At 55.1% G+C, this 11,548-nt stretch overlaps 1 protein-coding gene across 2 annotated transcripts in view; it reads left to right on the top strand.

Annotated features, from left to right (window-relative positions):
* The first annotated feature begins 8,518 nt into the window (after positions 1 to 8,518).
* The window catches only part of CLK3 (CDC like kinase 3), a 14,684-nt gene continuing 11,654 nt past the window's right edge, over positions 8,519 to 11,548 (top strand). Inside the window, exon 1 of one of the 2 annotated variants that reach the window (XM_006922626.3) lies at positions 8,519 to 9,095. In XM_006922626.3, coding sequence (XP_006922688.2) covers positions 8,673 to 9,095 — 423 coding nt within the window. In that variant the 5' untranslated portion in view covers positions 8,519 to 8,672. Of the gene's footprint in view, positions 9,134 to 11,548 lie in introns of both variants that reach the window. The other variant, XM_015597730.2, reaches the window with a different exon arrangement.

Raw genomic sequence — 11,548 nt, 5'->3', positions numbered from 1 at the left:
GCCCAGAGAGATTGAGTAACTTGCCCAAAGTCACACAGCTAGTATAACATATAACGTGGAGCCAAGATTTAAGTCCAGTATTCGGGCTCCTGAGCCCAGACTTTTTTTTTTACTAAAATTTATTTTTCGATTATACTTGACATACAATATTATATTAGTTTCAGGTGTACAACATAGTGATTAGGCATTTATATACCTTACAAAGTGATCCCCCCAATAAGTCCAGTACCCATCTGATGCCATATATAGTTATTACAATTTTATTGACTATATTCCCTATGTTGTACTTTACATCCCTGTGACTGTTTTTATAATTGGCAATTTGTACTTCTTAATCCTTTCCCCTTTTTCACCCATTCCCCTACCCCTCCTCCTATAAGCCCACAGTCTTAACCACTAATTTGGGGACAGTGAAAATCCCAGCATCCTGGGAGTGATGAGGACAGACTGAGGTAGAGACCCAAAGAGTGTCAGGATGGAAGGAGCTTGAGGCTGGGGACGGGACTAGAGGTGGAGCATTCTGGAGGCCATGGGAGCCCCTTGCAGTCCCCTGCCAGCCAGACGTTGCAGCATCCAGACCTATCCAGTTGCTGTCCCATCTCTCAGATCCTCTGCCCTGCCGTGAGTTTGGCTCATCAGCCACTCCCCACAGAATCTCTGTCTATTACCCAGGGCCTAATTCTAGCTCACTCTCCCTGGTCAGGCCCAGAGCCTGGGGGCACCCACTTGCTCACAGAAGGTGAGTCTTGGGCAGTCCTCCGGGGGATGAGAGAGGGAAGAGAAATGGCCCGAGCAGTCCCTAAGGGGCAGGGGGCTGGAAGGCCCTAGAGTTCGGACCGAAGTTGGCACTGGTTTGGGTGTTGTTTGCATAGGGCTCACTCAGCACCACTTCCTTCCAGGAGTTTGAATGCCCAGAAGGCCCAGCCCTAGGTCACTTTGTGACCTGCCTTCTCACTGACATTGTCTACTGCAGGTCCCCAACTTGACTATTGCACACATCCGTAAAGAATAGAGTCTCTCTAGACCCCAGGAAGAGAGCCTCCGATCCTCAAGGGTATGGGCTGAGAAAAAGACAAAAGCCAAAGTTTTTTTCTGTACAAATGTGCGATTGCAGATTATCATTGCCACTTTGCTTATAGCCTTCTCGGAGCACAGCTCTGGACCCCAGTTTGAGGTACATTGATTTAGACCACTTCCAAGGCCCGCTAAGCACTGCTGCTGAGACCTTGCACACACCTTCCAGCCAAATCACTGGATAGCCTCCAGCTGGCAGTCCTGCAACAAAGCATGATTCCATCCTGGGTCCTAACAACACTGCATTCCCATGGCTCCGAGCCGTGTCCTTGGTGTCTGTTTCTCTGTGTCTCTGGGTGAGTGTCTGATATACATCTTGGAGTGTGTATGTATCCACCCATCTGTCTTTTCTGCTTGTACACACATACATTTGCCCAAGGTAAGAGAGGACACTGGCCAAGATAGGCAGTGGGCAAGCTGGAGCTGGTCAGGCAGACAGGGCCTGGGATACTTGAGCCCTTGCTCTGGCCCCTGTCTCATACTTCACAGTAACTCCCTCACCCACTCCACTTCTCATTTGGTTCAAGGACTATTCATCACACTCCCCACTTTTATGTCTTTCCTCTCTGGGCCTTGGCACGTGCTCTCCCGTCTTGCTAAAATGCCCTTCATTCTTTCACTCTTGAAAGATGCCTGTTCATCTTTCAGTAAGGTTCAGAGGCCCAGAAACACCCTCTGGGGGGGAATTGTGCTTCCTATCTGCTGCCGCCCCTCCCCCCGCTCCCATAGTGCCTCTCCCTTTAGCAGGCACATTAAATTGTAATTGCCAGCTCAATGATTGGTGGACTCAAATCATAAGCTTTGGGGATGAGAAGTGGTCTGATCTGAATTTTGTTCTCTTACGCACAGAAGAGGGTCAGACATAGAATAGATGCTCAATGAATGCAAGCAGAATGAATGAATGGATGATGGAGCATAATGAGGAAGAGGCAGAAGAAAGGAAGGAAGTATAGAATAAAGCATCCTAAGAAGGGGAAGGGACTAACTGGCTTGCAGTAAGAGAGACAGGGAAGTGGGGAAGAGAATGGAGAGGACGGGGCTGTGGGAAGAGAGAGGAAAGAGGTGGGCAGACAGCATCCACCTGGAGAAGCCAGGCCTCATTCTGTCTCCGGAGTCTTTGAAGTTTCTCCTCTTTAAATTTCAAGGCAACTGCCACCCGGTGCCAGCATGCCTTCCAGTACTCAGCTACCTTCTCATGAAGCCTGAAAGATGATTCTTTCTCCTTTAGCTGTTTCCTGAGGGACACTGGTACTTCTTGCATCTGGAGTGTGCTAGTAGAAATGGGGCAGTCTGGACACATCATGGACCCTAGATCATCCTACTCCATTTTCAATGATTTCTTTCCAAGTTGCATGGATAGTCTTACTATGTCTTGTTGGCTGGGATGGGGACTGGGGCAGAGACACCTCTTTCATGGCTCCCCGCACACACAGAACCCTCTGTCCTGGGTAGTTTCACTCCTCAGCATCCTGACCTGAACCGAGCAGCTAAGGTTATCTCACCTCACAGCAGCCTGGCCCTGGGCCAGCAGGAGGGGCTCAACCATGTGTAGGGGAGAAAGGGCTTATTGAAACTAAAAGATTTCCTACACGCTCCCATAAAAGAGCCAGAATGTGATGACCAGGAGTGCTGATACCTGAGGAAGGGGGTCTGGCTTTGGCCATGTGATTCCGGGTTTGGCGTCAGAGGCTGGCCCAACTCCTGTCCACAGGGTCATCTCACTCAATGTGAGAGCAGAACACCACCCCAGCCTAGGGTGGACACTTTGAGGGGTTGGCCCAAGCAGCCACTTACCAGGCCTCCTTGGCCAGGGGCCACTCCCAGTGCAGCTCTCCTTGCAGCTGCTGCAACTTCCCCAAGCAGACCCCTAGTCACTGGTGGTTCTGGCCCAGCTCTTCTGAGAGTCTTGGTCACCTGTGAAGACCCCCACTCAACTAAGAGTTATGGCTCCCTTCCACCAGGGCTGTGGGGCTCACCTGGCTGGGATCTCTCTGCTCAGACTAGCCTATAGGCTTTTACCCATGCAGTCCCCTACTCTCAGAGGCCCTGATCTCCTCATCCTCTGGGACAGTCCCTCTAGGAGGCCTTCTCTGACCACCCCAGCCCACACAGGCTTCTCCATACTCCAGGCTTCAGGTCTGGACCAAACGATTTAAGGTTGGACAGTACCTGGCCGCACACCACCAGAAGGTGCTGTTTTAGTGGGCAACAATGTGATGGTGCTCACTGGAGCTGTGCTTTGTAGAGGCCCTGCTCCAATCTGTCGCTCCTGGTCATTCTCTTTAATGGTGTCCCAAGAGCCCCTCACCCAACTTTGGAATCCCCCAAGGACAGGGCCAGGCTCCCCTGCTTCTCTGCCCCCAGCATAGGTGGGCGCAACCTGGCTCAGTTGGTGCCCCGGGTTCCCTTGGGGCTGCCCTGCCAGCTGTCCTGACTTACCTGGGTGAGTGTCAGCAGCTGCTTCTGCAGGAAGGTTGTGTCCTAAGCCTGGGCAGGGATCTCAGATGCCCCCATGGAGACTCCCCTGTTCCCATCACAGCTCTACTTCTGGCACTGCAGGCCTGGCACTAGCCTCTCCTGCGAGTATACTTAGTCCAGGGTCCTGGGGTCTCCTCCCAGCCTCCAGGCTACACTGTTACGATCCTGAACAAGTTCTTCCCTACTCTCTGGGCTCCGTTTTACCATCTGAACCAGGAGGGAAGTTGGCTGGATGATGGAAGGGTCTTACCAAATGTTGGGAGGGGATCCCTCTCTGGGCTGAACAGAAGCCCCTGCACTGCCCTCCTTCCCCAGCTACTGCTCCAAGAATGAAGACCAGAGAATGCAACACGGGGCAGGGCCATGTTCAGGGCCATGTTCAGGGCCCTGCCAGGTACCCATCTGGAGACGGGCTACTCCAGGGGGGCTCTGGGCCAAGGGGCTGTCAGCTCAGCTGGTTCAAACACTTCTGGGGCTCTTCTACTTCTGTCTGCAGTAGCAGGATCCCGGAGGCAGAAGAGACTGCCCATCTGCCGGCCTGTTCACTTGTCTTCCATGTCCTGGTCTGGCTCCCTCCACTCCTGAAATCCCTGTAGCTGGTGCCAATCCTGCTACAGACAGGCCAGGGAGCATTCTCCCTGTTGGGGGAAGGGCCGAAGGCAGCATGGAGCCCCTGGAGAAGGCTGCTTCCTCCCTGTACCCCTTCCCCGAGACACAGCAATGTCTGTGGATTCTGATAAAGCTGAAGACTTTATCATGAGATCCTGTCTGCTCCATCAGCTGTGATAAGTCCAGCCAGGGGCTCAGCTGAGGGCCCAGCATAAACCTAGGCCCTGGCTTGTACACAAGGGACTGTGCCCCACAGTCCTGAGGGGCTCCCCAGCTGTTGTCACTACAGGCACCAGATGTGCAGCCCTCAACTTTCAGCCGGACCCAAGACACATCACCTCTTCATTCCAACTACTGATGGCTCTGGAGCTCCAGTAAGACCAAGGATGCTGTTACGGAATGCTAGAGTGGGCAGACATGAAGAGACAGGTTGTCAACTGGGTCCCTAGAGTCACCTCAGGCCTGGTGGGGAGCAGTGCCTCTAGGAGCGTCAGCTGTGGGCTGAGATATCCAGGTCACTAAAGGCTTGAATATCTAGGCTATTACAGGGTGGCACTGTCCACACTCTGATGTGGAGCATAGAAGCTAGGTACCCTCCCTAGAAGCCTCAGCTTGCAGAGCCCTTCCTCTCTCCCTAGGGATTGCAGCTTCCACAAGGAGCAACTGGGCATCTAAGGAAACTCTTCTTCCACTGAGCTAAAACCAGTCACCTCCTTCCCTCTGACTCTCCCTGGGGGCCACAGGGACCTTCCTTTGCCTCTATCCAGTGCCCCCAGCAATACTAGGCGATACACTACTCACATCTAGGGGGCACCAGACCCTGACAATTCTGAGAACATGATACCAGATGTAGGTGCCAGCCCTGAGCATTCAGGAGCTTTTGGCTTGGAAGGGGACCTTGCTAGCTCAGGGGACCTCCCTAGGGCTGAGGACAAGAGAGAGAGGGTGGAAGTCTCACTTTCTCCTTTAGAGCCAGCATCTTACATCGAGCCTGTTGAGTCTCAGTTTGCATTCTCACCTCTGCAGCACCTGTACTTACTCCAACAGGGCCTCTAGTGCTACCCATAGGCTGGCGGCCAGTTCGGCCCACTGCCAGCCACACATGCAGGTCCTTCTTTGACTGACTCCGGTTCTGGGCTCTGTCGGAGCACCTGCCAGGGAGAGCACCTTCCAGGCTTCAGCCCAGGTCCAAGGGGCTGCTGTGCCCACCTTCCCCATACTCACCTGCACCCTTCAGTGTGGCTTGGTGGGCAGGCACAGTCCAGTGACCAGAAGTGACAGGAGTGCCAGAGATAGCAGGTGGGAGGCCATGGAGCTCTGCTCCAGTGGGTCCTGAGAGGACAGATGGGAGACCCTGAAGCTGAGGACCAGCCTCTGAGACCCCTCCTCGGATGTGAAAACTGAGGCCCTAGGCTGAGCCTGCACTTAAACTCTTGAATCCTAGCCCCTTAGCTCAGGATTTTCTCTAGTAATTCGTATTTCAAATAAACACTAGCCTCAATCCCACTAAACAGTTCTCAGTTCCAACAGTTTCCATGAACTGTAGATGCTGAACAACAAGCTTATTTGGGCCTCCCTGGTCTTGGGAAGTGGGATTGAAGCTCAGAAGGGTACGTCAGTTGCCCCAGGCCATGCAGGGAGTCCACTGCAAACTGGGCCCACGATAACCCATCCCTCATGCCCTCCTCCCCACTGTGTGAGTCTGAAAATGGCAGGGTCAGGGGAATATCTAGGGGTACAGCTCTGATATGGGGGGGGGTCATTAGCCCTTGAATCAAGTCACTGCTCTGTTACCTCTGGCTTCCATAGCTCCAGCTGCGAGATGGGGGCCCTGATCCCCATGCCCTACCAGCTTAGTAATGGAACTCTTGGAGTAGATAGGGGAGCCCTCCCTCAGCTGGTGCTGGCTCCCCACCCCATTCCTCCTTATCCCCACCCACTTCACCTCTGAAGTTTGGGCCTCAGAATCCTACCACTGTCTCCCACCCACACCCCCAGGCACCAGATACCCTGCTCCAGTTCTGTGTGGGCACAGTAAGAGGACACCCACTGAGGAGATTTACTGGGCTGAGCTCCCCCGCCCCCCTGACTTGCCCACTCCTCACATTCCCATACCTTTCAAGATGGTACCACTATCCACCAGGCACTCTCCCCTCTATACACCTTGACTCTTTCCTTCCCCGATTTCAGATTCTTACAACCCCCTCCAAGCTCTTTCCCCACATTTCACCACCACACAAGTCCTCTCCAGAATGAACCATGAGGAATCACTCCACTGTGGCTGGGTGCTCTGTCTTCCCACTTAGAAACGACAATTCTCCACAGCAGCCCCTGGCCCTTACTGGGGTCTCAAGCTCTGCCTGGCTTGGTTTTGGAGAGGCTCATGGTCTGTCAGGTTGTTGAGCTTGTGGAGCTGGCACAGAGGAAAGCATGGGCATTGACTGCCGTTGGAGCACAGGGAAGAGAGCCAGACTCTTCCTTGGGGCTCCCAAGAAGGCTCTCCAGAGAGGTGAGGCTAAGGCTCAAAGGTGAATTAAGTGTCTTCAGAGAAGGCAAAGATGAATGTGACAGAAAACAGAGCGAGAGCAACAAGACAAGGAGATCAGGGAAGCTGAGGCCTGGAAGGGGGTAGTGAGGTGACCCAAGAGCCCAGGGGGGCAAATGGGAGATGAAGAGGGGCAAGAGTTGCTGGTGGCAGAGTGCAGGGCATCTTCCCTGGTGCCCCTGAATCATACTGCAGTCCTCAACCCTGGTACCCCAGGGCTGAGGCATGGGGAAAGAGCTTGGGCCTCAGCGCCAGAGGATGTGCAGCAAGCCTCCTGGAAGTGGCCCTTCCACTGAGCGCCCCAGCCCGGAGTTGCCCAGGTCTCGGTTGTGCAGCACTAGAATGAGGTGGGCGGGTGGGGTCGAAGTTAACCAGACTGCTTCAGGGTAGATCTTTCCCCAAGGGCGTGATGCTCTGCCTCTCTTCTAGGCGTCAGTTCTTTTAAGAATTAAAGAGACAAAAGAATGAAGCTCTAATAGTATTTCAGGCACAATAGCTGCAGGGCCGCAGATTTCGGCGAGGGAGCTGGGAGACGGCTCCTATTCCGCTTTAGAAAAAGAGAGAGCTGCTCCGTTACTGGGAAGCAGAGACTCCTGGGTTCTCGATGGTGGAAGGGCTGGTGGGAAGATGGACTCGACTTATCCTTCAGAACCTGACGCCCGAGGCAGGGCTGAGAGCAGGATCCTCTCCGAGCTCCTCCGCTCTCAGCGGTCCATGCGGCCTGGTTTCCAGGATTCATGGAAACCGCAACAACACGAAGCGGTGGGAGAAGGAGACGCCAGAGTCTTCCTACCTCGTTTGAGTGGATGAAACTCAGATGAAACTCAGCTCGTGTGGCCGCGACCATGGGCCAAGCATTGGGCCGGGCCAAGAAGGGCAACTCAGACTCTCTGGCCAGAAGCAGCACGCTAAGGGGCGGATCTAGGGGCGGGGCAGCCAGGCTCTCTGTCACCTACTGCGCACTGAAGCGGCTCTAGAATCTTTATTTTGGGAGGCAGGTGCATTTGGTTGGCAGGGGACGAGGAGCCGGTCTTGAGGATGCCTTAGCGTAGTAGGCATTCCGTTTTTATTTAGCTTTGTTTACTTTGGGTAGAGGTGGTGGAACTAACGGAGATTTGGTGGATACCAAGCATCCTCTCAAGCCACGCCATCAGACACCAGTTTAAAGGAGAGCCAGAGACATGGGACTAAAGGCCCTACCACAACTCCGGAGTGGATGTGCCTGCCGGGGCGGGAAGACTACACCTCGCGTCAGGGGCATGCCCAGCCCTCATTGGGGAGGGGGTGTGGCGTGGGGGGGCGGGGAAAACCTGGCTGCCCCCGCGGCCTGGCTCCGCGAAGGGGCGGGGCCTGGTGGGATGCCCTAGCCCTCCCACTTTAGCTCTGGCGTGGCTTGGTGTCAATTAGGCGCCCCCCCGCCCCCTCCGCCGGCTTGGCTAAGCTACGCCAAGCGGAAGCCCGGGGGCGTGGACGCTCGCAAACCGTGAGGTCTCCCAAAGGGTCCGACCTTGGTTTAGAAAATGGAGTCTCGTTATCCCGTCCCGACTAAGCACGGGACAGTGGGTGGGTTTTGATCCAGGGGTGGTCGAATGGAACTTAGAGGAGAAATGGCCTGCGGGGCTTGACTGCGACAGCGCGCGGGGTCTATTAACTGAGAAAAGGATGTCCGTTTGCTGCCATTGCTCATGGCATATGAGATCCCCTTCCCCCAGCGGCTCCGCCCACAGGGTTCTCCCCACAAACCGCTCGGCGTGCCCGCGGGCGCTGGGCGTGCCGTCTTGGCTTTACAAACCTCCCCCTCCCCAAAGAGAATGTGGTCTGGTTTGCTTCTTTCACGTAAGCGGGAGTCGTGACAGCCTCCCGGAGCCGCCGACCGCGCACAGACCTCCGTCGTCTTTGGCGCCCTCTGGGGCCCCGGACTGGCGCTCGAGGTCTGCTGGGTCTTCACAGAGGCGACCGCGCAACAATGCCCTCCTCCCCGCTCACAGGAATGGGGTGGCGGACGGGGTCCGGGTGGCAGAGCGGGCCGAGCCCGCCGGCCCGGTCGCAGCTGCACCTTTCGGCTCCCAGTGCCCGCCGGCCAGGGACGTTGCCCCTGTTAAGTCTTGGGGGCCTAAGTGCGTCGCGACACGGCGGGCAGCAGGCCGGGGACGTCCCCTCGGCCTTCACGGAACGAGTCTCCACTGAAGCCGCCCGGACCCGGGCTGAGAAGGCGGGTCCTCCAGAGCCTTCGAGACGGGACCTAGAGCGTCCCGGCCACTGCGCTGGGACTGGTGACGGCTGCGTCACGCGAGGGGCGGGGCCGCCGCGGGCGGAGGCTGGAGCCGGAAGCGGAAGAGGCGCTCGGAGCGGGGAGTGGGGCCTAGCCGCAGCCAGAGCCTGGGAGACGGTGAGTGAGGTCCCGGGTCCGCGGTGGCGGCGGCGGGGGTGAGTCGGCGGGGTCGGTGCGCCAGGTGCGGGCACCCGGGTTCCGGGTTCGGTCTCAGCCTAGTCCCTTTTTTCCTCCTCGGCCATCTCAGGCCGCGACCCCGACCTCTCACCCCTGACCCGTCGCTTCTACCTCGGAGGGCGGTCACCACAGTCCCGACCTCTCGGTCCCTCGTTGTAGGAGTCCGAGCCTGAGCGGTCACTGAGCCTCCTGCAGGGATCCGGTTTCTGCTTTGCACCTGCCCACGGAATGGGGTTGGGTGCTACCTCGACTAGCTTGGAGGAGCTTTCAGACCCCTCCCCTGTCCCCGGCTCGAGGCTTGGTCCGCAGTCTCCTCCCCGCGCGGGCTGGAGTTTGATTCTGGCCCAGGCTGGCGTTCCCTCCGTCCCCCTGGGTCTTCCCCTCGCCGCCATTGGCGGCGGTTACAGGGGACGGGGCTCTTGAAATCTCTGGGACCCGGGGCGTCAGGAAAGGCCGCGAGCGAGGGCCGCAGGCCCCCGCATGTTTTGTTATGATGGAGCCGCTCCAGCCCGGGGGAAGGGCCAAGTCAAGTTGACAGCACTAATGCCTGAGCAGCTCCCGGTCCGGGAGTCTCTGTGCTTTAGTTCCGGGTGCGGGTGCTCTGGTGTGGAGCTGGGGTGGGAACCGCCTGAGCCAGGCCCCCGTCGAGGCGGAGTTGGCGGCCTTCCAGCTTCCCTCCTCCATGCCCTTGAAAAGGAGGAGCGTTTCACCCGGAGGTGGCTGCTTGCAAGGTGGCAGGTTTGAGATTGCAGTGGTGGAGCAGCGTCAGCCAAAAATAACCACGGGGCGCTCCGGTGGCTGGGATCCGAGAGGGCCGTTGCTGACCTGGCTGGCTGCTTTTCTTGTCAGTCCAGTTCTCTGGCCAGGAACAGCAACTGAAAAGCCAACTAGGCCTGTGCTCAGAGGAAAGCTGGCATCCTCCCCCAGGTTTCCTTCACATTACTTTTTTCTTCATTGTGCGGAGCAGAGCCTTCTGGAGCATAATTGTGGCCCTTAGCTTCTTTAAACCGCCCGTTTCCTGGGGTGTCAGAGAATCCGAGATAATCGGTTATAAATGGGCCTTAGAACCTTGGCTGGGAAGATAATAAGGGGCATCAGGTAGTCCCAGTACTTCACCTGCATAGAATGTGTCGAAGAAGAGTTTATTTCCTCTGTGATTGCTTTGTACGTGGTACTTTATAGCTTGTCATCTCCTTTGCCAAGTGGGCTGGGAGGTGTTATCTCTATTTTCCAGGTATGGGAACTAAGGCTTGGAGTGACTTGGTCATGAGGCCAGTAAGTGGCAGCACTGGGATTTAGTTCAGGGTTTTCTACCCAGGGCTCTCTCCCTCTGATCCCTTGGAAAAGACTTACAATATTAAACGCTTCAAGGTGTTACACTCAGAGGTGTTACCTGGATACTTTTTAATGTTGTTAATGAAAAATTGCCTTCAGTACTTCTTGTGAACCAAGACCTGTGCTAGGCATTTAACATAAAGGCACACGCTAGGCATGTTACTTAAAGAAGTAACATAATGTAACCCTGTAAGAAATACTATCCCCTTGTTGCAAGAGGGAGCTGAAGGTCAGAATAGTTTAATAATTTGTCTAAAAGCACACAGCTAGAAGTGACAGTGCCAAAATTCAGATTGGCATCTGACTGAAGCTGCGTTCTTTCCACTAATGTGAACATGTGTGGACATAAGAATTTTTTAGGTACCAGGAGGGAGTCTTTGGCCTGGTGTGAACTAGACAATGTCCCCTAGCTCTGGTGCTTTGTCTGCCCAGTGAGGATGGGCAGAGCCTCTGTCCTGGCCACTTGAGCATCTTCCATGTCACTTACTGCCTTCATTCCATAACTTGGGTGCTTTACACAGGGTAATTGCAGGAAAACAGTGAAACATTAGTCAGCTGATCATCAAAACAAAAATAGTCTAAGTACTTGAGGAGCTGTACTTGAGGAGTTGTTGGTGATTTTACATAGTATTTATCTTCAAGGATTGCTGGGGCCTGGACTTCCAGGTAGACAGGGGAAGACACCTACTTGTGGGGAAATTGAGGGCAGCGCTTTTCTCAGGATCATGGAGAAGCTCCCAGGGTTTTGTTCAGATATGCTTCACTGCCTTGCTTATCTATCCAAGGGGAGCTGTTTGATTCTGCTCTTCTGATAGACTCTTCTCATGAGATGGGGCAGTCTCAGTGTTTTTGTCCAAAAATGTGCTTGTTCAGGCTAGCCCAGGAGGTTGGTCAGCTGAATGGTAAGGCTAGCCGTGGTCTCTGGCCCAGCCTTTTCATGGAGGCATTGTCAAGGTTTTGGGTGTGGGTGGAATATGGTGCTGGCCTCACATAGCTGTCTTTCTCAGCTGGTGGCTGATCCAGCCTGACAATTTCCTGTAACGGATATAATTTCCTGC

This window comes from Pteropus alecto, unplaced genomic scaffold (genome assembly GCF_000325575.1).
Source record: "Pteropus alecto unplaced genomic scaffold, ASM32557v1 scaffold38, whole genome shotgun sequence".
NCBI lineage: Eukaryota > Metazoa > Chordata > Mammalia > Chiroptera > Pteropodidae > Pteropus > Pteropus alecto.
Note: the sequence above shows the minus strand (reverse complement) of the source record. Positions and strands in the feature narration are given on the sequence as shown.